The sequence below is a fragment of the Mustela lutreola genome, chromosome 3, assembly GCF_030435805.1.
Source record: "Mustela lutreola isolate mMusLut2 chromosome 3, mMusLut2.pri, whole genome shotgun sequence".
Taxonomy (NCBI): Eukaryota; Metazoa; Chordata; class Mammalia; order Carnivora; family Mustelidae; genus Mustela; species Mustela lutreola.
This window is the reverse complement of record NC_081292.1, coordinates 182,810,450-182,836,605: the sequence shown is the minus strand read 5'-3', so window position 1 is coordinate 182,836,605 and position 26,156 is coordinate 182,810,450. Positions and strand designations below refer to the sequence as shown.

Below are 26,156 nucleotides of genomic sequence, written 5' to 3'. Positions count from 1 at the left end.
GCCTTGTGATTTCCTTTCCCCAAGAGACTCCAAAAGACATAACAGTGTATAAGTCCTGATTGTAAGGCTACAGGCACTTTGCAAATTTACATTCACTCTCTTGGAACGCTGACATTGTTATGTGACTAGCTCTCAGCAATGCACCAGATGATGAAAGACACATGGCCCAATCACCCTCATCACCCAACCAATAGGCAGCCGATGGATGGCCAGTCATATGGGTAAGGCCATTGTGCACCAACCAGCGACTAGCAAACTAACAACTGCATGAGAAAATGAGAGAACCGAGCCACAATCAGCCAATTCTGGCCCTGACAAGCAGAACCACTCAAGTCGCCATCAACTCATGGGCAATAATAGTTATTACTATTTCCTTTTAAAGTTTTTATTTATTTGACAGAGCGAGGGAAACAGCAAGAGAGGGAACACAAGCAGAGGGAGTGAAAGAGGGAGAAGCAGGCCTCCCGCTGAGCAGGGATCCTGGCACGGCCTCGTTCCCAGGACCCTGGGATCATGACCGAAGCCAAAGGCAGAATCCTAACGACTGAGCACCCATGTGCCCCAACAGTTACTATTTTAAGTCACTAAGTTTTGGAGTGGTCTGTTATACAGCCACAGGTAACTGATATATGTTATATGGAATAATAACCATAAAGACTACAGAACTGGTTGGGTGTTGCTATGAGTACTGATCTGCTCAACAGAGATAATGATAGATTCAGTTGAGCCAACTACCAACTTAAAGAAAAAAATACCATGAAGAATCACTCATCCAAAGATAGCTGCAGCCCAGATCTTTAGGATTTAAGAACAAGACCAGACTGTTTCCAGCAAAGAAAGTACACACTCCTTAACACTACTCCTGGCATAGGACTAAGGCCTGGAAGAGACTGACTATGACTATGGGTCATCAGTCAGAGCTAGGCATCATGAACTGGGTGCTAACATCTCCTAAGAGCCGTAAGACCAGGAAGTTACAAAAGTAATGCAGCATTAATATGGAAGTGATATACCTGGGATGAGTTCTAAGTAAGCAGGAATATGAAACAAGAACAGGCTTTATAAATACTCTCTATAACCAAGTGAAAGAAGAAAAACTTGGCTTAATTCATGGATACATCATCTTGCTGTCTTGCTGGAGGATAAAAATGAACTGCTGCTGCATTACAGACCCATTAGGGGGCTGCCCAAAAAGACAGCGGTGAAAGGAAAGCCTCTAGTGTGCAGACTTTGAGAGGTACACTTCATTATCCACTTTGTGTGGAGAAAAGAGTAGGCCATGGATTCCTAGATACAGGATGGAGAGACAGAAAAATCTGCATGGACAGTCAGCAGCCTGCAAGTAACAAGCCTGAAAGATCAAGGAGAAATGATTTATGGAAGAGGTATATGAATAGCCATATGGAAATGTGAACACTTCATATTAGCCAAAAGGCCGAGAAGCGATTGGAAATGTGTACAAAGGGTAAGGATCTTTTTCACATACTAATGCTCATCAGAGAACTTCACTAAAGAGACATCAAACAATCAGGTCCTGGATCCCAGAGGGGGAACTTTTTTTCACCTGTGGGGACAGTAAGAATCCCATTTAATCTATAGCTACAGCTGCTACTCATTTTGGGCTCCTCATGTTGGTAGAGCATCAGGCAAAGAAGGGAACTGCCATACTATCAGAAGTAACTGACTTTGATTATTATAAGGAGGTACATGGCTGATGCTAGGTAACGAGGGCAGGAGGAATAGGGAGTAACGGGGACTTACTAGGGAATCTCTTAGTGTTTGTCACATTCAGTTTTAACTACAAATGGGCAATTTCAGCAACCATCGCCGGCACAAGCACATAGTGATCAGGGGCTCATCCCCACAAGGATGAAGATCTTAGTCATATCACTAGGCAAATCACCAAGACCAGCAGAAGTATTAATGGAGAATGCAGCAAATCTAGAATAAATGGCAGAAGAAAAAGATGGTAACATTGGTTACAACCTCAAGGCTATCTATACAAATAAGGACAAAAAGGTCTATTGCTCATCCCTCTAATCCTCCCTTTTTTTTCATGCAGAATTTGGGCACCATCAATGTGAAGAATCTGTGATAACAGCAAATGAACTTAATACTTATGCTCTACCAGAGCCCTTCAGACCCCTTTCTATAGTGTTCACGCTTCCAGACTATGTGTTTCAACACACCTGCAGTTCTTCTTTAGAGGACTGCCTTTGGGCTACTTAAAATACTTTGCCCAACGGGCAGAGCCACAGAACTAATGATGGAACAGTATGAGAACATGAAAGCTCCCTTCCTTACTTCAAGTTGGAACAGGCCCAGCGCCCCCTGCTAGATCAAGATGAAGCCTACTCTCCCTGAAAGACACCCTCATAGACTTCCAGCTTCCGTTCCTTCCCTGTCTTACTTTCCTCACTTTGATCTCTCCTATGAGCACTTTCTTAACAAGTCACTTGTACAACTATATTAATCTAGAGTCTTCTAGGAAACTCAAACTTGAAAAAATCTAACTGTAATATTGTGAGAAGTGTTATTAGCCCAGAACAAAGATCAGAAATGCAGGGCTCACAGGACAGAATTCTAAGTGGATAAAGTGGGGTGATCCCAAAGTGTGGTGAATGTGGTGAACTGGCAGGCAACACGCTATTACAATTACCTTTTGGTGCATCTGTTCCATGAAACTCAGAAAGCTAAAACACTCCACTTCCTAGTTATTGTTCAAGATGTGAAGTAAGAGAAGATATGTGTTCAAGATGTAAAATAAGATAATTACATATAACTGAGTAATAGCTGGAAAGCGGAAGTAAGGCAGAGGTCATGTGTTCTCTCTGTGATGGCAAAAATCATTTTGGAGGTGTCTGATTTCTCCTTAAAGATTTCTCATCTTGGTAGTGGAAGCATGGCTCCAAGATGACAGTTTCCGACTCAGCTATTCACTTTGATGACATCCAGCAGCATCTTTGGTAACCTGATCTTGGGGCACAGCTCTGAAAATCATTCTGAAAGTTTAACCCACAGGCTAAATCACTTCATAGTCTCTAAAGGCAAACATCTTTGTGTGTAAACTAGGCAACTGAATTTTGTTTCCTACAACTAGTCTCTGAATCCACAAATGCTGTTAGTAGAACGGGGTGCTACCATAACAAGCCTGAACTACATAGCACTAGCCACAGTAGGAAGGTGGAGAGTAAGGACATAGATATTACATACTGGAAAGCCAATGAGGACTGTTATATTGCACCAAAATATTTATAAAACTGTTATCTGTAAGGGTCCCTGAGTGGCTCAGTTGGTTAAGTGTCTGACTCTTGGTTTCAACTCAGGTCATGATCTCAGGGTTGTGAGATCAAGGCCCATATCAGGCTCTGCACACAGTGGGGAGTCTGCTTGAGATTCTTTCTCCCCCTCTTCCTCTGCCCCTCCCATAACTCACATATGTGCATGCATGCACACTCAAATAAATTTTTTCCACTTCTTAAAATTTTTATTTTATTATTTATTTATATTTATTTTCAGCATAACAGTATTGTTTTTGAACCACACACAGTGCTCCATGCAATACGTGCCCTCCCTAATACCCTCTAATAAATATTTTTAAAAAACCAAAACAACCCTGCTATCTGCAGTCCTGAGAAGCAGACTGCATACTTACTGAACCTACAGCTCTAAAAGTGAACCAATAAGAACACTGCTTTGTGGTTTCAGCAAGGTCCTTTTCAAGAAAGATAAATTCGGGTAAGGGCTAGCCACCTTACAATCAAGGAATGTAAGGCCCAGAATTGAAACTGTCTGGTAATTTGAGACCATATGGGATCAAAAAAATCCAATTGCTTCAGATTCTCAAACTGAGGCAATGACAGGAGGTAACTGAGGAAATAGTTTGTGGGGGGGGGAACTCATGTTAATATTAAAGGAAACACGATTAAGGGTATACAGCAACATTCTATATTGTCTTCATACGTTTTCTGTAAAACTAAAATTATTTCAAAACTTAAGAGTTTATTAAAACAAAAAATCCAAACAACAAAAATTTTGGTCCCAATTCTTTCTCAAGCCTATAAAATCCTGTTTGCTCTACCTTTAAAGAAACTTCTAGCTTTCCAGAACTCCTAGATTTCTGGATACTTCCAAACTCCCAGAACTATATCAGCATGAAGCAGGCTACAAAAGCTGCAAGGCCCCAAGAAGAACAGTCTTCAAGATCCACTTCACCGATGGCCTTGAAAGATAACAGACAAAGGAAATCTACCAGAAGACAAAGTTAGGAGTCAAATGAAGTACAATGAGGAAGGGAGTTTCTCCCAGAGGATAGAACAGAGACTGCTACAAGGACTAATCAAGAACTTACTCTGCTACTTTCACCGTCTTCACAACCTTTGCCTACCAAGATTTTATTGCTGCTACAGAACAGCAATTCACGTTTCCTATTCTTGTCTTTTCTAAATGGAAACTTTTACTGTGGTTATCCTACGCCTATGGCAGCAATGTATAATGATATATGTATGGACATGGGAGTGGGGAATACAGACGAACTTGGCTTTTAGGGGTTTTTTTAGGTAACAGACCATAAGGCACATGGTTGAAGGCACATTTAGACCTATGGAGAGAACTGCACATCACCCAGAGATCCTGACTCTGAACTGGATACAGTGACTAAACCTATGGGAAGAACAATTAACAGATCTATTTCTATGGCCACAGGGGTAAACTACAGCAGACTGTCAGTTGTTCCCAAATAACAACCGTACCGTTCTGCCATAACAGAATTTGGGCTAGGCTAGGTATATTTTCCAGAGTTTCTCCTAATTTGATATAACCATATGACCAAATTCTGGCCAATGTGCACTGAAGTGGTGTGTACAATTTCCAGCATAAAGGAAAGCAATATGCCCTGCCTTTGTTTCTTTCCCCATTCCCACCAACAGGCATGCAGAAATGAAAGTGAATGCTGAAGCAGCTATCTTGGTTCACAAAGTGGACGTTAGTTATTAAGAATTATAGATCAGTAAGATAGAAAGAATCTGAGTCCATGGTGACTGTAGTTTCACATGTCACACCAGTCCTATCACCTACTCAGTTTTACATCTATTATAGCAGCAGAACAAAAATTCCCATAAATACATAAAGTTTCCTTAGCTTTTTCCCAACTTCCTTCTGGTGACCTTTAACCTACAATACCAGTTCCTTGACTATCAACTGATTTTTGTTATGGTACTAATTGACCATTTGCAATGATGTGCAGGGAGCCAGAGAGTATTATGCTAGGCAAAATAAGTCAGTCAGAGAGATAAATACCATATGATTTTACTCATATGTGTAATTCAAGAAACGATTTAGAGAACAAAGAGAGGAAAATCAAAAAACAGGCTACAGTCTCTTAACTATAGAGAACTGATAGTTACAAGAGGAGAGGTGGGTGGGAAGATGGGTTAAAAAGGGGTTGGGGATTAAGGAGAACACGTGTTGTGATGAGTAGTGGGTGTTGTACGTAAGTGCTGAATCACTAAATTGTACACGTAAGTATCACACTGTATGCTGACTGGAAATTAAATAAAAACTTTAAAAAAAAAGGTATTAACTGAGGTATTTCATAACAGTGTAGTAAATATTCTCCCCCAGTTAAAACCAAACCAAACCAAACCAAACCCCCTCATGATGAGGAAGAGACCAAGTTGGTGACTGTCCTGCTGTAGGTCTACCCTCTTTTGTTCAACCAGAAAATAACTCTAGAAGATTGATGTTCCTCGCCTAGAACCCATGTCTGGTTTACAGCACACCCCCACCCCCACCACTTTTTTTTTTTTTTAAGAGAGAGAGCATGCTCACGTGCCGGGGGTGGGGGTGTGGGGATGGTGTGGGAAGGAGAGAGAATCTTAAGCAGGCTTCACCCCCAGTATGGAGCCCGACATGGAGCTCAATTTCACAACACTGAGATCATGACCTGAGCTGAAATCACAGTTGGATCCTTAACTGACTGAGCCACCCAAGCACCCTAGGTTCACATCCTTTTACTCCTAGGCTAACTTTTCATGGGTTGGGGGAGATCGCAAAGGGAAGGAAAGAATTCACAACAGAAGAGCAGCCAACAAGAAACATCTGATAAGGGGCACCTGGGTGGCTCAGTCGGTTAAGCATCTGACTCTTGGTTTAAGCTCAGGTCATGACTTTAGGGTCATGAAACAGAGCCCCACATGGGGCTCTCTGCCCAGGGGAGAATCTGCTTCCCCCCTCCCTTTACCTTCCCCTCATTCATGTACATTCTCTCAAATAAATAAACCTTTAAAAAGATTTTTAAAAATTAAAAAAACAAACATCTGCTTAGAGTTCTTTAATTCTATTCTTCCTCTAAGTATTGCAGATTAAAAAAAGCTAGGATGGCAGAAGGGCAATGAAATAAGCAGAGCAACAGCAATGGCCAAATACTCTATGAAGCCTGTAATCTACCATCACCAAAATATTTTTAATTCTTTTTTTAAAATTTTATTTATTTGAGATAGAGTAAGCGAGCATGAGGCGGGTGGAGGGGCAGAAGGAGACAGAGAAGCAGCAGACTCCCTGGTGAGCAGGGAGGCCAATGCAGGGCTCTATCCCAGGACCCCAAAATCATGACCTGAGCTAAAGGCAGACCCTTTAAGCAACTGAGTAACCAAGGTGCCCCCAAAATACTTTAAATTCTATTCTATCTTTAGAATTCTCATAAACTGAACCCCTCTCCCCACCACCAATTTTCCATAGTGAGTGTACTTTCCATTATAAGAAACACTGACCTAGTGCCATAAAGGTTTTTTTATTTGTTTTTTAAGGATTTTATTTTATTTATTTGAGAGACAGAAAGAGCACAGTGCAGGGAGGGAGCAGAGGGCAGACAGGGAGAGGGAGAAGCAGACTCCCTGCTGAGTAAGGACCCTGACTCCGGGTTCGAATCTCAGGACCCTGAGATCATGACCTGAGGTAAAGGCAGACACTTAACGGTTTGAGCCACCCAGGCACCCCTAGTGCCATAGGGGCTCTTAAAGCACTTACGATGATGAATCATTTTCCTTAGGGTAATCTTCATTCAGTTCTGAGCCAGATAACATTCTTTTCCTCTTCTCAGTCCTGTAGAGGACAAAGAAAAATTATTTTAAGAAGTCATAATTCACACCATTAAAAAGTATAAACCAACATACTCAAGGACAGAAACTGTGATTACTGCTTAGTTCTCTAAACCATATTTTGATTAATATACCATATATCTGGGGCGCTTGGGTGGCTCAGATGGTTAAGCGTTTGCCTTCAGCGCAGGTCATGATTTCCAGGTCCTGTGATGGAGCCCCTTGTCAGGCTCCCAGCAGAATGAAGAGTTTGCTTTGCTGCTTCTCCCTCTCCCTCTCCCCCACTTGTGCATTCCCTCTCTCTCTCTCTCAAATAAGTAAATAAAATCTTTAAAAGATATATACTGTAGGGGCACCTGGTGGCTCAGTGGTTTGGGCTGCTGCCTTCGGCTCAGGTCATGATCTCAGGGTCCTGGGATCGAGCCCCGCATCGGGCTCTCTGCTCCGCAGGAAGCCTGCTTCCCACCCCCTCTCTCTGCCTGCCTCTCTGCCTACTTGTGATCTCTGTCTGTCAAATAAATAAATAAAAATCTTAAAAAAAAAAAAAAAAAGATATATACTGTATATCTGCATACTCAGTATTTGTCGCTGACATAAATCATAAAAAACCCATTACTAATTACCTACTAAAAAAATATATTTTTAATAAAATGTATAGTTTCTTCTAACATACTTTATGAACTGGACAATCTCCCTTTTCTCAAAGTATCTGCCTTTCTAAAAAGCCAAAAAGACATTTATAAATAGCCACAGCTAATGACTAAGAAAAAGAAAGTAAGTCTTCCATACCTATTTTCTAATAACCCTGATCTAAGAGGAGTTGATGTAGATGTCAAAGAGGGAATTGTCCGGGTGACAGTTATTCCACTTCCTGTCGCAGTCTTAATTGATCCTCTACCTGGATTACCAAGAACTTTTCGAAATGGAATATCATCTTTAGTTTCCAAACTTCCTCTTTTTGAAGATGCCTGTAAGAGTAAAGTTTAACATAGCTAAATATTCAAATTAATTGGCAAGCTTTTAGATCACTGATTCCCATGTGGACTCAATTTTTAAAAAATAAAACTGAAAACCCATCTCTAGACATTCTAGGCTAATTGGCCTGGGGTGAAGCCCATTCATAAGTAGTTTTTTTTTTTAAAGTACTCTCACTGATTGTAATGTACAATCTGTATCAGAAATTGAACTTGACATTTATTTTCTTCTAGCATGCCTATAAATTTAAAATTTTCACAATATGACTAGAGGAAGAAAGGAATTTGCTTTAAATACCTGACTTATTAAGAAAAGACTCAGATACCCACTATGTAATTCTAGTGATGAGGATGAAAACAAATCTTCAGAGAAAAAAAATCCAATTATGCTTTTGATAAAGTGACACAGTGTGGGAAATAGGAGCAACGATGACATTTGGTTGCCACAATTTAAATGCAAAGTTATAAATACCGCATATAACTTTTGATGGGGAGAATGAATGTAAGAGAGAGTCCCCTGGTAGATAATGAATCAAATAATCTACCTTAAAGACATAGCAAGAACATTCAGAGTGAATACAGCAATTTAAACATATTAGTTGGGAAATAGTGCTTTTGACCAGCATTCTGCCAGTAAATTTCATAACTAGATTAAAAGCTATGTGATTTGTCTATAGAATAAATTTCCAATTTATTTCTTTCTACAGAATTACATACGTTAGCATAGAAAAGAAAAAAATCTCTGAGATCACTTGAATGAACAGTTTCAAAAAGTTAGAATTTATTTTCAAATGGGTGATACAGTCTCAAGACTCAAACATCAAAATACTATTATCAAAGCCATTTCCTGGGATGTCTCATTTTCACCTACTGCCATATATTCAATTCTTTCCCATGCTCTTGTCCCTTATAAGTATTCTTCTTAATGCAAATATAAAGTAATTTTATCCTTTTTGTTATACATGTGGTAGAATACTATATTTATACTGTTTTGCATTTTTCAACCTTTTCGACCATGAGCTCTACTTAGTAGAAATATTTCACATCACAACTACTATATGTACATATAAATAACCAAAAGTTTCAGAAATCAATACTTACCCTTACTATGTAAAATACCTCCTCAATTATTTTCTATTCTGTTCCTTTTTTTAAAAATCCCAGTTATGACCCATAATATTGACTTTACAATCCCACTGATAAGAATCATTACTTGTGAGAGTGTAAGTATTTGCTGGTCACATATGATAACATCTATACATTTAAAATATTCTAACAGTTCAAATTTCTACCCACAGATGAATCTCAAAGTAATTACAATGAGTGAAAAACCTAGACAAAAAAAATTATGCAATGATTCCATTTATATGAAACTCTGGAAAACACAAACTAATCTATAACGACAGAAAGCAAACCAGTTGTGGTTTAAGGATGGGGCCAGAGAGCAAGCAGGAAGGGAATTACAAACAGGGAGGAGGAAACTTTTAAGGGGTATGGTTGTTCTCTCAGTTGATTATGGTGATGATTTTACAGGTAGACACATAAGTCAAAATGTATCAAATTGTACACTTCAAGTATGCGCAATTTAGAGCATGTCAATTATACCTCAATTAAAATGTAAAAAAAAACCCACAACATATTTAAAAAATTAACAAAAATAAAATCTTATTCATTGCATAGCAAATGAACTAAGTAATCACCTCTCTGCACATCCAAATAGAACTCATCAGTTTACTTAGGATAGTTTCCAAGTTTTTCTTAGTTTATGCCTGGTTTCCCTTTACAGAATAAATTTTCAAAGACATAGGTCTGCTAAATTGCAATAGTACAAAGGAAGTCTTATGACTGTCTGAATATTTATCAAAGAGAAACTATTTAAAAAACAAACAGAAGACCTCAATAAAACAGTCTGATATCATACAGTGTAGGGGTAAAGTTCATAATGCACAACAGACCCAAAGGACATCACAGAAATAATAGTAGGAAACATTTACAGCATTGTTAGTATATGGTATTGTAGGCTAATAAGCACTTTAACATGCATTATCTCATAACAACCCTTAAAATATTACTGCTGCCCCAATTTTACAGATGGAGAGTAAGGCCAGGATACTTAAGGAACTTCTTCAAAGACCCACAACCACTAAGTATCAGCACCAAATTTCCAACCCACATCTAACTCCAAAACTATGCTTTTAAAAACTACACTTTACTGTGGTTCATAATGATGACCATGAGACACAGAGCATAAATTGTATGTTTAGTAAAACTACACGTAAGAAGGATAGGATGCGATAAATCTTGAAAAGATGTTCATAATAGAGACACCTGGATGGCTCAGTCGTTAAGCATCTGCTTTCGGCTCAGGTCATGATCCCAGGGTCGTGGGATCAAGCCCCACAACAGGCTCCCTGCTTGGTGGGAAGCCTACTTCTCCCTCTCCCACTCCCAATGCTTGTAATCCCTCTCTCACTTTCTCTTTCTCTCTCTCAAATAAAATCTTTAAAACAAACAAAAAAAGATGATCATAGTAATAGTTGATTATAACTTTTATTTTTTTTTAGATTTTATTTATTTATTTGACAGAGATTACAAGTAGGCAGAGAGGCAGGAAGAGAGAGAGAAGGAAGCAGGCTCCCTGCTGAGCAAAGAGCCCGATGCGGGGCTTGATCCCAGGACCCTGGAATCATGACTCAAGCCAAAGTCAGAGGCTTTAACCCACTGAGCCCCCAGGCACCCTGATTATAACTTTTCCTAAAAGCTAGAAAGATTCAAATGAACATACCTGATTGTCTGAATAAGAAAGCTGCCTGTTGGTTTCCTTCTGTGACGTCCTGCTGCCCAGAATAGCTCCAAAACTACCAGACCCCTGAGAAGGTTTCATGGCTGGTAGGGGGGAAAATAAATAAATAATCCCATGTCATTTTCTTTAATAAAGAGATTAATCATCATTATAGAATACTGAAAAAACAGATGCATAAAAAAATGAAAGTGCTAAACCACCAATTCTTTCTGAAAGTATACCTGATATAAATAGTAATTAAAATTCAGAGCTAGATTCTCAAGCAGAAAATGAAATAACATGCACAAATTTGGGAAGATGTAACAGAAAAATAAAATTTTAAGTGCAAAATTAAAATGCTAGAAATTCTCCTATATAAATACCTGGTAATTAACACTACAGAAAATTCAGTGACTATGTGTTTATGGCATGAACACGGACAACAGATACCAAGGAACCATGTAACACATGGGTTGGTACTCAATGGCAAGCAACCATAATTTTTAAAAAAATTTACAAGGAAAAGTAGTGTATCAAATACATATTAAATACAAGCAAAGTAGCACTGCTACCTCTTCATTTTCTAGTATTTTTATTATATTTAAGTTAAAAAGCTCAATTAAAAGTTTGTCAACTCTAAAATATTAGTAATAAAGTTCTGCTAATGAGAGCTGGAGACTAACAGTAATAGTGGAAAACTCATTTGAAGCACCAGATTCTTTCTTTCTTTCTTTCTTTTTTTGTTAAGGATTTATTTATCTGACAGAGAGAAAGCAGAAACAGGGGGAACAGGAGAGAGAGACGAAGGCTCCCCACTGAGCAGTGTGCCTGATGCAGGACATGATCCCAGACCCCTGCGATCAGGACCTGAGCAGAAGGCAGATGCTTAACCATCTGAGCCACAGACACCCAGTACTACATTATTTCTTAAGAAAAGGTCTATTAAGGGGCACCCGGTGGCTCAGTCATTAAGTATTAGTATTATATTAGATAGTAGGGGAGAGGGTATCCTTGCCTTGTTCCTTATCTTAAAGGAAAATCTTTCAGTTTTTCATTGTTAAGAATGTTAGCTGTGGGCTTTTCATATACGACCTTTATTAGGTTAAGGTAGTTTCCTTCTTTTCCTGTTTAGTTGAGTGTTTCTATCATGAAAGGGTTTTGAGGGGTACCTGGGTGGCTCGGTTGGTTAAGCCTCTGCCTTCGGCTCAGGTCATGATCTCAGGGTCCTGGGATCAAGCCCGACTTCAGGCACTCTCCTCAGCAGGGAGCCTGCTTCTCCCTCTCTGTCTAGTTGTGATCGCTCTCTCTGTCAAGTAAGTAAGTAAAATCTCAAAAAAAAAAAAGGGGGGGGTTTGAATTTTATCAAATACTTTTTCTGCATGAAAAGAATCACATGGCTTTTGTCCTTCATTCACTCATCTGGTACATCACATTGATTTTTCATATCTCAGACCATTCTTGCATTCCAGAAATAAATCCCACTTAGAGAGAGAGAGTATGCATACGGGGGCAGAGGGACAATCAGACTCCTTGCTGAATTCGGAGCCTGATGTGAGAGGAAGACTTAATCCCATGACACTGAGATCATGACTTGAGCCAAAACCAAGAGTGGGATACTTAACTGACTGAGCCACACAGGTGCCCCAGTATATAATCCTTTTCATATACTGTTGAATTCATGGCTAGTATTTTGTTGGGGATTTTGTGTCAATATTCATCAGTGATACTGATCTACTACCTAGTAATACTCTTTAGTAACTGTTAATGGCAAACCCTGGGAAGATCAGTGCTCACCTGCATGAAGTCTGTTTTGATGGACTGCATCTAGAAACAACCTCATTTCCTCTGCATCCTTACTTGGTACTTTGTCAATAGACAAGAAGCTGTTATCCTGTAGAGTTAACATTAGACGGCTTTGTTTCGCTCCACTCGGTCGAAGCACCACATTTTTAATGTTATGACTTAGCTAATCAACAGAAAAGGAAAATCGTTATTGTAAAAAATACACAGGAACAAAGTATAGTAAGTTGTATAAGCCATACTAAATTTTATATTTTCTAAATTACATTTCTTAGTCTTTCCTGTATTAATTTAGGGTTTTCCCTCTAACCAGAAAGAGTTCCCATTTCTTGATACACTTAAAGATTTCACGTTTAGGAAAGGCAAACACCTACTATTAAAACTTATTTTACAAAGTAACCCTAGCACTATTGATTTTATGGTAGGAAATTGGAAATCGGAAATTTTCAGCCATAGTTATAAAACTAAAAAACTAGTGAGTTAACAATTTACAGAGCCTAGATGATTACACTAGCACTAGTTTAGAAAGCCATATTGTGTTAGAGGCTTTTTATTTCTTCCCCCTTTAAAAAACAAAACAAAAGAGAAAACACAACACCTGTAAAATATCTGGCAATTGGTGTAGGTAGCTGTAATTTAAAAGGATTTATTGGGCACCTGGGTGGCTCAGTGGGTTAAAGCCGCTGCCTTCGGCTCAGGTCATGGTCTCAGGGTCCTGGGATCGAGTCCCACATCGGGCTCTCTGCTCAGCAGGGAGCCTGCTTCTCTCTCTCTCTCTCTCTCTCTCTGCCTGCCTCTCCATCTACTTGTGATCTCTCTGTCAAATAAATAAATAAAATCTTTAAAAAAAATAAAAATAAAAGGATTTATTAATCCAAACTATAACCTGCAAAAGAATTCCACCTCTCAAAAACAAATCAAAACAAACCTTTATCAATGTGAAAAAACATCTTCTTCTATCATCTATCTATCTATCTATATATATATGTATGTATTTTTTTTTAAAAGACTATTTTTAAGTAATCTCTATACCCAATATGGGACTCAAACTTACAACCTTAAGAGCAAGAGTCCCATGCTTTACCCACTGAGCCAGCCAGGTGCCCCATCTTTCTTTCTTTTTTAATCGCGTAAGCAGGCTCATTTAACTTTCATTCAATCATGAAGCTCATGAGCACTCTGAACTCTTAGCTCACTTCTTCCATTCCCTAGAACTGGCTCGATAATTTGTTCTATACTCTTCCATATGCTCTTCCACTCTTCTATATGCTATGAAGTAATAACTTTCATTTTCTCTTGGCTGAAATTTCTCCAAGACCAAATTAAATCTTGCAGTTTACTACCTAAATAATTCTTGCCAACTAGGCATCTTTATTCTCTAATGTTCTCCCTCAGCAGGCATATACAAAGGTTTCAAAAGCTGCCTTTTGCTGAAGACATACCTCTTGAATAGCATAAAGAAACAAGTAATAGTATTTTATATTTTTTAAACTGGAACTGATCTTTGTCAATTTTTAGATAAGAATGAAAATTTTATCAGACTTAATTTATATTCAAATTTCAAATGATATATACTTATTCAAAGTAGGTTTTAAATTCATGTTCTTCAGTAAAAATTCTATCATAAAGCACAATAGTCTCAATGGCTTTAACTCTGAAATATTTAAACAAGAAATTTAACATACGAAAGGAAAAGAGATCACATAAAACAACTATTTCAGATCAATATACCACTTTTTAAAAATGAAAAATATGTGAGGGAAAAAGTTTATGAACAAACAAGATGAGAGAATAAACTTGAATTTGAAATCTTCAACAACTGAAAATCCTATGAAGCCTGTAATTCTATTAACTACCATATGGTGAGGCCTTCCATCTTTTCTCTAAGTCCAGACCTCTCTGCTGGAGTTCCAGTGCTATTTACCTAACGCCTCCTAGATACCAACATCTGAATGCCTGACACCTCATTTCTCTTAATCCTCCCAGCCCAATTCTTTCCCTCTGCTTCCTACCAAGACATGAAAGGCATGGCCATCCATTCAGAAATTTGGGAATCTTCCCAGTCTTTTCTTTCTCACTCCCTAAATCTAATGAGTTAAGTCATCTTGAAATCTCTTCAAATCCATTCTTTCCTCCTCCTGTTTCTTCCTGCTGTCTTATCCTTTAATCAGGACTTTTATTCCTCATGGAAACTGCCACAATAACCTCCTATATGTCCCTCTTCTTCCACTATCTCTTGAAATGGTCATCTGCCTAGCCTCTAAATGAAAGTGAACTTGAGATTCTTGACTCCTTAGAATAAGATCCTTTTATTATGACTAGTAAGATACTTCAAGATCTGGTTCAAATCTAGCTCTTTAGCCTCTACTTCTGCCTTACACTCCCCACTGTCCATTTATTTTAAAATAATTTTCTGGTTCCCTAAGGGTTGAGTCACACTTGCATGTGTTTGTCCATGGATAGAAATCACCTCTGTCCTACCTCCACTGTTCGGCAAACTCCTATTTATCGTCTAAATGCTCAGGCACAAACCACTCTCTTCTTTGCATTACTTCAGTGTCTCTAAAATATTTTTACATCTGAAAATCCTTCTGATTACGCTTAAGTTTGAGAAGAAAGCATCTCGTTCAGCTCTGTATTCTTAACCCTTAGTACACTACCCACCACAGTAATCTGTAAGTGGTTAGCAAAATAAATGCTGAATGGAAACTGATCTAGAACTGCAATGAGGCTGGAATCACAGGCAGAATCCTCACGCTCCTAAAGAACTGTTTGCTTAAATATTTAAATATTTACTGACTGCTACTTTAGGCTAAGGACTGAGAAACCGAATCTCTATTTGAAAAGGAATTTTTCTTTCACTGAGATGACCAATTACTAGATACATGTATGTGGCGGAAACGACTATTGTTTCTACTTCCCATGTCACCACCTCCAATCTATTTAAGAATATCTTTGATACACAAAATTATAAGCAATTTATTTTCACAGTTCAAATGCAAAGAGAAATGGAAATTTCACCCCAGCTCTAGGGTTCTCAAGCATAAAATTTCATAAATTGTTATTCAACAAAGTACTTCAGTTTAGAATGAATATTATACTTTTGTAGCATCAAATTAACAAATACAGAATTTTAAAGTGCAGAAAAATGATGCTGCTTTCTTCAAATCATATTAAGATGAGTAGCTCTTAGCTATACAGAATAAACAGTATAGAAGTAAAAATAAAATTAACTATTTTCTGCAGTGATAAAACTATGAAATTCTTCAAGAGTTTATAATTAGAAGAAAACATCAGTAAGAATGACCTTCAATAATCATCCTTGAAAGGTCCATACCACAACCTTTGGCAGGATTATTTAGGAAGTAGGCATTAGTTTTAGAGTGCTATTCAAAGCTAATACTACACAGTGATGAATCTATTATATATACTAAGGAAAAACAAGGAATAACTAAAGTTATCCTATTGTGGTTTTTAAAGTAGCTTGATAGAAAACTCAGTTCTCTCAGCTTCCTCCTCGTTTTCTTTTCAACAATGGTGACTACTTCCTACTCTTTATTTTACACCATCAACGATGCTATTCAAAAATTCATAAAATATGCACACAAAACTTAGTGTCCCAGAAATAAGAAGAAACGTTAATCTAGAAGGAAGGTTACCATTACACTTACTATGGTACAGAGAAGGTATTCACTAAAGGGTGTGATTCAAGATCTATTCCACATCAAAATACAGTAATACCTGAAATATCCTTGGAATTCCTCCAGTATTGTAGTGAACTACTAGGCTGACTTTATTCTCTTTTTCCACAATTTCAAAGGACCCTTCTTTCCATTTCGTAATTCCAGTCTGCATACTTCGAATTCTGATAGGACCGTGTATCTTCAGAGGAGACATACTTTCTTTAAAAATAAATTGCTTCTAGCCAAATTAAAAAGCAAGAATACACCTTCACCTGACAGAGTCTATGGAAGAAAAATAAAATAGTAAGTTACAATTCACTAAGAGTGATTAAGAGTTTGAAAGAGCATATAATAAACCACATTATGCCCTTCTATTTCAATAAACCACTTTTTCTTAAGCATTCTTAAAGCCCTTGATTAGCTGATAGGCACAAGAAAGACAACTAAATTATCACAAACGTCAGTGACTAAATCCACCCACCTTTCTTTCTTCTCTACATGTTCCCTTCTTTGCATATGTCCAGTATCTATGCCCTAACAGTGCTTAAATGCATTTTGCATTTTGCCCTATCAATAACCAGATTGGTGCCACTAAAGGCATGTCAATCAGGAAAACAAAAGATTCCACAAAGATTCCAAAGTGATTGCCCATAGCAATATAACTAAATTTTATCTTCCTTCATGAATGCTGAAGGGTCTTGGATTTCAAATGTAAGTTAAAAAATATTTTCAGTCAGCTGACTCCATTTCTTAGAATGGAGTTCCTTTCAAAATACCAAAATCATATCACAAAACAATTCCTTCTACCAGGCAGTACGGTAAGCATAGCCACACGTATTGAAAACACTAAGCGAATAAAAAAAATTTAAGAATAATCAAATTAATTTAACTTCCAGAATTATATTGAGAAAGTAATTTATTCTCTAGGCGAAACAAACAAATAAAAACTCTCTTCCTAAGAACCAACCTAGCACTTATGCTTAATATTACCATAAAGTGGAAAGAATCTTTACCAATTTTATCTTTGACAAATACTCAAATTTCTGAATGAACTTCTAAATACTTAAAAATTACTTACAGCAATAAAAAATATTTAAGACCTTCAAACTACCTTACCAAATATCAGCAATACAACTATAATAGCAAAGAACATTAAGTAGTATTATGTGTTACATACATGTATATACATAAACATATGCACAATCATCTAAAATTATTAAGACATTTTACTTATCCTCTTCCCAAATCTCTAAAAACAATGCTAATACAGGGGTGCCTGGGTGGCTCAGTCAGTTGCCTGTCTGCTTTTGGCTCAGGTCATGATCCCAGGTCTGGGCCCCTGAGTAGTTGTTGAGCTCAAACTCCCTGCTCAGTGGGGAGCCTGTTTCTCCCCCAACCCCATGCCCCCTTCCTGCCATCCCTTCCTCAAATAAGTAAAATCTTTAAAAAAAATTTTTTTAAACTATGCTAATACAGACTCTTGCTTATAATTTAAGAAATTAAAAATCATCATACTGTGCCTGTCCCTGAACAACTAGAAAAGCTTAAAAAAAGTAGTATACAAAAGAAAAACACAGGAGACCTAGCTATTAGCAGACAGCTGTCCCTAATTTATAACTTCCCTTTCTAACTATTAGTCTTCTCAACTGTAAATATGAATAGCAAATGCCATAGGGTTGCATAACTAAATGAAATAACACACATTTGGCACGCAACAGATAAAAGCTTTAATATGAATGAAATCAGTATTCACTTTCTGAATTTATTCCTTGCCTGCAACACCTTTCTCTAAAGACCTCCAATAAATAAGCTGTTAACAAGGGGTCAAACTCAACTCCCTAGAAGGGCCATGCAGGTGACATGACTGAAGTAGGCAAACTATAAAAACTACTAGTGAAATCTAACTAATTTTACCAGGTAGAATTAGTCAACTCAGTTATTGCCACATCAGCAAACTTTTCAAGAACATGAATTCCAAATACTTATGCAAAACTTCCCACTTAAAATTGTGGGCAATGAATTCAAATTTATTTTTAGAAAAGCTACAAATCAAACAAAACCCTTATACACAGGATACAGCCTGGGGCCCCCTAGTTTGAGGCCTCTAGGTACTGTAATATCAAATAATTGGGAGTAAAATTTTAAAAAAGATGTGAAAACACTTAGAATAGTTAAAAGATGTTATGCATTTTAAGTCCTCCATGACTATTCACTTATATCATCAAATTTCTTGAATGCCTACTTTGGCCAGATTTAGATAGGATAATTTGCTAGGTATATAAATCCATCAAAGTAACAAAGACCACTACTGTTTAAAGATATGTTAACTGCTCGAACTAGTAACTACAGAATTTGGACCAGCAAAGCGTGTTGATAATACTTTTTTTGCAATTAATAATTTGGTGCTTCATTGTCTGGATGTGTCCTTCGACTTCTTTCCACTCTGCTGTCAACATTGTCAAGAATGTTACCCTTCTTCTACCCCAGCTGTCCATCCAAAAACATAGGAGTTAACTTTGATTTCTCTTGATGATTACTGGTATTGAACTGGAAATGGAAGATCACGGTAGAGTCCCGTCAACTCTACCTCCATACACCTTTCAGACATCTTTATTATAATGAACTGTAGATCAAATCACATCACTCTCCACCTTAGTATCATTTAACAGTTCCCCACTGCCCTCATAAATAAACAATAAAATCTAGACTCAACAAAATCATGACATAAACACCCTTTATGACCAGGGCCTACTTACCTCTCTATCCCCCACAAACCCCTCAAAGCCAGCTATCTGAACTATGTAATTTCCCCCCAAAAGCCTTAATGTTCTCATACCACTATACTTTTGCATGCACTATATTTTATCTCTGGAGAATTTGTATGGACTCTCCCATCCCCCAAAAAATCCCCGTGACTTCTTCTCTTGGCTATAAAATCAAGGCTCAGCTTAGACGTTCTCCTCTTTAAGAAGCTTTTCCTAGCTACCTTTCCCTTTTTCTCTCAATCCCATATTCACACTGAGACTATTTCAAGCTTCTGTATTTTCCTCTGTACCCTGTGCTTGCTTCTAGTATAACATTGTATCATAAACTGTTTACTTCTTTGTCTCTATCTACACTTTGCTATTTGAAGACAGTGAATATATTCTTTAAACTCTGTGAGTCCTCATTATGCAGTGTCTGACACACAAGAAACAAACTTATTATTCAAGAATAATGAAATCAGTACTATCAATTCTACTCAATTTACTGTTAAAATATACAAGAGCAGATACTGAAGCCATAAATCCCTCTTAAATGGCCAATACAGGGTTATATTTACTAAACTCTTTATAAAAGTACTACTAGGCGCTGTAATTCATATAACTCATTTTTTGAACACTGCATCTAAGCCTTTTCTATGTGCATCTGAACTTTTCTACTAAATGCAAAGCTGTCTTCATATCTTAATCAAAATTCAGTAAGAGAAGGGCTTGGTCAGTTAAGCACCTATCTGCCTTCAGATCAGGTGATGATCCCAGAGTCCTGGGATCGAGTCCCACACTGGGCTCCCTGCTCAGTGGGGAGACTGTTTCTCCCTCTCCCTATGCCGCTCCCTCTGCTTATGCTCTCTCTTGCTCTGTCAAATAAATAATAAAATCTTTTAAAAAAAATTCAGTGAGACAAAATCATTTGTGGAAGAACAAGAATTAATACGCAGTTACAGAATGCATTAAAGCAAAAACATTAGTAAACCTGCTTAAACTGGGATTCATACTATTCATTGCTCAATGAAGAAACTTCATTTTAAGAGTTCTGCCAAACTCCCTCACCTTTCCTGAAATGTAATTAGGGGTCAAGGTACCAATTAAAAGAGAAAACAAAGCCCCATTACCTTAGTGTTTTTTTTATAGACCAAAGTAAGTAAAGGTCAATGACCTTAAATTCCTCTAACAAAACATATTTTTAAAAATTACATTATTCAACAAAATTGGAGGTGAAGATTTCCAAGTCCACTAAAGCACATGAGAAAAAACTTTATTGCTTACTTCTGTTTCTACATATAATTTCTCTGTACAATTCTTAAAACATTTTGATGCAAAGATTTAAGTATATGAAATTTTACTTCAGATACTGAATACTTCCTTGACCATTTCAACTAGCAACCGTTCTTTCCTCTAAGGAAAAAAAGAAGACCCTAAAAGGTATAGGACATAAAATTTGTAGAACCAACAAAACTTTTTCTTAATCCTTTAATGTAGTCCATTCCTGGCTCTTGCACTAAATGAATTAACTACATCTACTTTTATACATTCATTATACTATCAAGGTTTGTCCTAATCTATTAAGAGAAAAAAAAAAACAAAATAAAACTAAGTTTATTTTTCAGTATGCAGCATGATCCAGTTGTAACAGTTAAACTTTCTATGAACCTAAGCCAATGAGAAGGCTTCTTTGAACTCTATGATGCTAATTCCCTATCGAAGCAACATTACTGAGACAAGGTGTAACAAGATCAAATTATTCTTTAAGTAGGTCCAAAGAGAGTCCTCTTTCCCTAACTTTTCTCACAATTACTAGAATTCCTGTTTAACTCTATGAAAGCTCAATCAATAATATTGACAAAAATGTTTCCGTACCCTGTACGGTTATTTAAATGCACATATTTTAAGTACTACTATGAAAACATCCTTATGTAAGGGGTGTTCTGTGGTAGACCAAGCATGCTAAAATAAAACCATTACTACAAAATAGAAGAACTGTTAATTCTCGCCAATTTGCATACTCTTGGAAACATACATCCAAATAAAAACATTACTTACTTTTCAGTGACTTTTACTGAAAAACCCTATGTAATAACAATTCACCTTTATTCTGATCCTTGTGCCAAAGGCAATGCACTCTTCTTGGGGAACTACTCATATTTTGCAGCTATGCCAGTTCTCCGGAAGCCATCAACTCAGCTAAAGAAAATATAAGTGTGCCTTTTTAAAAGAATCCAATTTACCAAAATTAAAATTAAAAAAAAAATCAATCATTTTATACAACAAAGATGAACTTTTTTTGATTATTTAAAAACTACAAGCTACCTTACTAAAAACATTTAAAATATAATGCTTAAGATACACACATATACACACCATCGACTTTAGGGATTTATCTGTTGTGCAAAATGAGGGACTCCAGGCCTGTACCTTATCCATTTGTGTTCTTGGTGTATTTATCTCTGCTACATTTTGAAACTAAGAGGGCAGTGAAAAAGAGTATATTCTTTGTTGACTTTATAAACATTGTTACATAATGATATCTTAAGTCTGAAAATACCATTTCCATGATGTGCTGCTACAAATTTCAAAAGGTGAGTAAATTTGGTTTTTACTTTTCTTTATGGGTTTGTTACTCAAATTTAGGCTAAGTCTCAACTGTCCCTGAAGTTCTAACCAAACATCTTTCACTGCCCTCTTGAATGCTACAATATCAACTTTAAACTCATTTGTTCACTTAGTAAAAAAATGACTGAGTTACTTTAATTTGACAGCACTGTGGAAAGAATACAAATGTGAAGATGATACAGTCCATGCCCTCATTATCAGAGGCTCCCAGACTTCTCTACATTTTCCTTCCATCCAGGAAAAAAAAAAAAAAAAAAAAAATTAGCATCAGCTCTTCCCTCTTTCTCATTCATCTAAAACCCAGCCTTTTCATAGCTGCTACCCTGATTTGGAAACTCCTCATTTTGCCATCACTCCCACCTAATATTTATTATGCAATTACTCACTAAGCATAGTGTTAAGCACCATGCATGTATTATCTCATTTAATTTTCCCAATAATCTTAAAAGACAGGGATTGTTATCTCTATTTCTCAGATGAGGAAACTGAGACTTAGATTAAGTTAATTTATCTGGTTATGGATTTATTAAGAGACAAAACTAAGTCTAACACCAGAACCCACGTTTTTAACCACTACCACGGTGCATCCTCATCAATGATTTGCAGCAACAATCACTTTCCAGTCTCCATTCTCTCAGGATGTTTCTATCCAATGAATCCTGTGCCCTACAATGCCCTCTCTAAAGAACTACTCTCTCTAGGCAAGTGAAGAGTGCACTATTTGTCTCCTTAACTTTCTCCTAAGTGATTGGGGGTGGGGGCAGGAACCTACCTTATTTCTTTTGTACTACAAAAAAATAAGCACTTTAAGTGCTAACTACTTGTTACCGAAGCCAATTCTCTCCCAAACATTTTTTTAATTTTTATTTTACTATGGTATAAATATTTAATACGAGATCTATCCTCTTAACAAACCCTTAAGTGTACAATACGATACTGTTAACTACAGGTACAATGCTGCACAGCGTATCTCTAGAATGTTCTCTTCTCGCTTAACTGAAACATTCTCCCTGACTGAAACATTTTTAACGGCTCATCACTACACATAAAATTAACCCAAATGCCTTTCTGTGTTTGGCACTCATTCACTTCCTATATTTATTTCCATTTTTCAACACAAATCCTGTTCTATATACACAAATTATTAAATTTTAATGCTTTCCACATCCACAAACAATAACTTACTTAAATATGGAACTTTCCTTTATTTTTGGAAATCTCATCCTCACTATGCTCATAGTTTAACCTATTGGTAAAATATATAAACCACTGTTCTGATTTCTAAGAGCTTTCTTTCCTAAAAAGATCCATAAAACAAATGCAGAGATAAAATTAGTGTATGACTAAAAGGGAGAAATCGACCTAGATAAAGTTTATCTTTAATTCAGAGCCTACAATCTGAATGATTTCTATGCCCTAAGCATGAGTAAAATCATCCATAGCTGGAAAACTCTTGGGTTATTCTCTTTTGCATCCTTTAATTTATCAGAAGAGTGAAAACGTTCTTGTCATCAGATGACATCAGTAAACTAGTACTCTGAAAGACATAATGGTTCCTAAAACAAGCTCCAGTTTACTTATTCACTTAACAAATTCTTGAGGAGTAAAAATGAAATAGCTCCTAGCATATATTCTAATAGGATACATGCTTTAAATAATCACACAATATATAATTACAAGTTCTAAAAAATAATACAAATATAAAGTACAGGCATGACAAGACATTATAATAGAGTACCTGATTTAAGACTTGGGGGGTAGAAGGAAGAGGCAAAGGCTAAGCTACTATTTAAAAATGAGTTACACAGGGATGGTCATGCTGGAACAATCAGCATGTGCAAAGGACCAATAGTTGGAAAATAACCTGGTGTGACTAATGAAATGAAAAGCAGTGCAGCTAGAGTTTAGTGAGCAAGAAGGGGCTGGAGCAAGATGAAGCTAGTGAAGCAGGGAAGAATCAAGTTATGTAGAATCCTGTAGACCACAGTAAGGATTTTGAATTTTACCCTAAATATAATAAACAGTTTAGTGATGGGAAACCCACTGAAGCAGAGAAATAACATGTTACTGTTGAATGGAGAAGAGATTGTTTGGGTTTGGGGAGGAGAGTAAAAGGAGGAAGAATGAAAGAAAATAGGGCAGACAATAATACTGAAGTGTTGCAGCTTATAACAATTACAATAACAATGGTCATTGGCTATTTACTGTGTGCCACGTGCCATTTAATCCTCATAACAATCAAATAAGATGATTATTATTCCCATTTTTACAGATGAGAATATAAGGAACCAGTGACTAATTAAGTCTGGGTGAAAGATTTGTGTTTTGAGCTCAAAAAAGTGATACTGAAGATGTATAGAAATACATTCAGACATACAGATGACCCTTGAACAACATGGGTTTGAAATGTATGGAGTTACATATACACAATTTTTTTTCAATAAATACAGTACTGTAAATGTATTTTCTTTAAGATTTTCTAAACACTTCTTTTGTCTAACTTACTTTACTCTAAGAGTACAACGTAAAATATATATAGCATACAGCGTATGTATTAAGTGACTGTTTATGCTACTGGCATTCCAGTTAACAGTAGGCTGTTAGTAGCTAGGTTTGAGAGGAGTCAAAAGTTACATGTGGATTTTCAATTCGAAGGGGTCCATGCCCCTAACCCTTGCGCTATTCAAAGGCCAGCTGTGTTGGATATAGAATACAGAACTTAAAAATACATGGGATGAAGTAGAAGTCAAGAATGGACTTCAAATTTCTAGCTTATGTTAGTTGATAAATGAATATGCCACTTAATGAAATAGAATACTGAAGGACAAAGAATTTGGGATACAGAGAGAAAAATTAAGACTTTGGTTTTAGATGTATCATATTTGAAATTCCTAAGGAATAAAAAATCAAGTGAAGATGTCAAGCAGACAACTGAACTGGTTATTTAATCTTGAGCTGAAAATAAAGGGAAAAGGCTGGAAATTAAAATTCTTAAGTCTTCAATATACAGGTGGAATTTAAAGCTTAGGACAGAAGAGTAAAAAGGTGAACAAGACCCTCACACTAAACCCAGATACTCCATTTCACTTCATTAAACATCTCTCGCCGTGATCATCGATTACTTTGATGTCACCAGGCTTTACAATCCTCATTCAACTTTATCTTTCAACAGAATTCAACACTACTGATTACTTCTTTCATCTCTTTTTACAAAAGACTCGCCCTCCTCTATACAGTTATTAAACACCAAGAATCCCTCCGTGCTCCCTCCTGGGTCCGTTTTTTCTATACTACACTCTCCTTAGGCAATTTCATCCACATGCATAACTTCACTTACTATCAACATGGCAGATGATATACACACATTAGTTTATACAGCCTCCCCAGAACTCTCCTCTGAGCTCCAACTGCCTCCTTGACAGCCTGTCTCAGGCATCTTTTCCAGTTAAGAGACTGGTTAGATACTGCCTACCCGCCCCCCACAAAAGGCATTTAAATAGAGCCGAAATTTTGAAGACGATTATCACAAAACCACTACAGGCCAACTCTCCAGAACACAGGATTTTATCATCAGTGATCATTTCCTTTCATGGATCATGACCTAAAATAGGTAAACCTGACAACCTGGTCTGATAACTAGAAGACGCGGAACAACCAAACGCACGACAAAAATACAATTACTGCGTTTTAGTGATAAATGGTTCGGAAAGGGAAGATGCAGAATGGTCAAGAGTGAACGTCCAAGGCCTGATGGGTGCGCGGCAACGGAAGACACCTGAAGAGACAGTAGGCCTTGCTAAGGGGCGAGTGGCGGACGACGACAGCCCCCAGCGAAAAGGGGCCAGGTTTGGGTTGCGGAGGAAGAGCGTGACAGTAAAGACCAGGTCAAAGAAGAGGGAAAGCCTGGGGGGGAACCCAAGAGGAATACCTGTGAGGCCCTGGGAGCGTCGTGGGAGTAGGGGTGAGCTAAGCAGCAGCGGGGCGAACTCCAGGAGAGTGAACACCGAGTGGGCGGACCGCAGGCGGGGGGGGGGGGGACGGGGGGGGAGGGGGACCTGGGGAAAACGGCTCAGTTGAGAAGCTCGTCGGCCCGGCGCGCCTTACCTGTGCCTGCGGGTCCGGAGCCCGGCACTGGCCTGCCGGAAGCAGAGAGTCCGTGCGGAGGGGGAGGAGCCGGGGGTAAGGAAGGAAGGGACACCGGGCACGAAAAAGAGGAGCCGCTCACTCCCCCTAGTCAGGGAGAGCGGCTGATGGCGGGAACTGTGACCACACGCAAACACGCACGCACGCACGCACACTCGACGCGACCAGACGAAGCGCGTGCGCGCAAGCCTACAAACTCCGCCCCTCCTGAGCCTTCGTCCCGCCCCAGGAGGGAGCGAAGTCTGGACGAGACAGCCCCGCCCCCGCCGTGCAGGAGTACACATGCGCACTCTCCACTTCGCGCC

The 26,156-nt window shown here is 37.8% G+C and overlaps 1 protein-coding gene across 5 annotated transcripts in view; it reads right to left on the bottom strand.

Moving 5' to 3' along the window:
• The window catches only part of USP37 (ubiquitin specific peptidase 37), an 86,650-nt gene extending 60,585 nt beyond the window's left edge, over positions 1-26,065 (bottom strand). Inside the window, exons 1-7 of one of the 5 annotated variants that reach the window (XM_059168050.1) lie at positions 25,813-26,065; positions 21,139-21,279; positions 16,395-16,618; positions 12,648-12,819; positions 10,857-10,957; positions 7,887-8,065; positions 7,027-7,101 (exon numbers count right to left, since the gene is read on the bottom strand). In XM_059168050.1, the coding sequence (XP_059024033.1) occupies positions 7,027-7,101; positions 7,887-8,065; positions 10,857-10,957; positions 12,648-12,819; positions 16,395-16,550 (683 nt within the window). In that variant the 5' untranslated portion in view covers positions 16,551-16,618; positions 21,139-21,279; positions 25,813-26,065. The remainder of the gene's footprint in view (positions 1-7,026; positions 7,102-7,886; positions 8,066-10,856; positions 10,958-12,647; positions 12,820-16,394; positions 16,619-21,138; positions 21,280-25,812) is intronic. The other 4 variants (XM_059168049.1, XM_059168046.1, XM_059168048.1 and 1 more) reach the window with 4 other exon arrangements.
• Between the last annotated feature and the right edge of the window lie 91 nt (positions 26,066-26,156).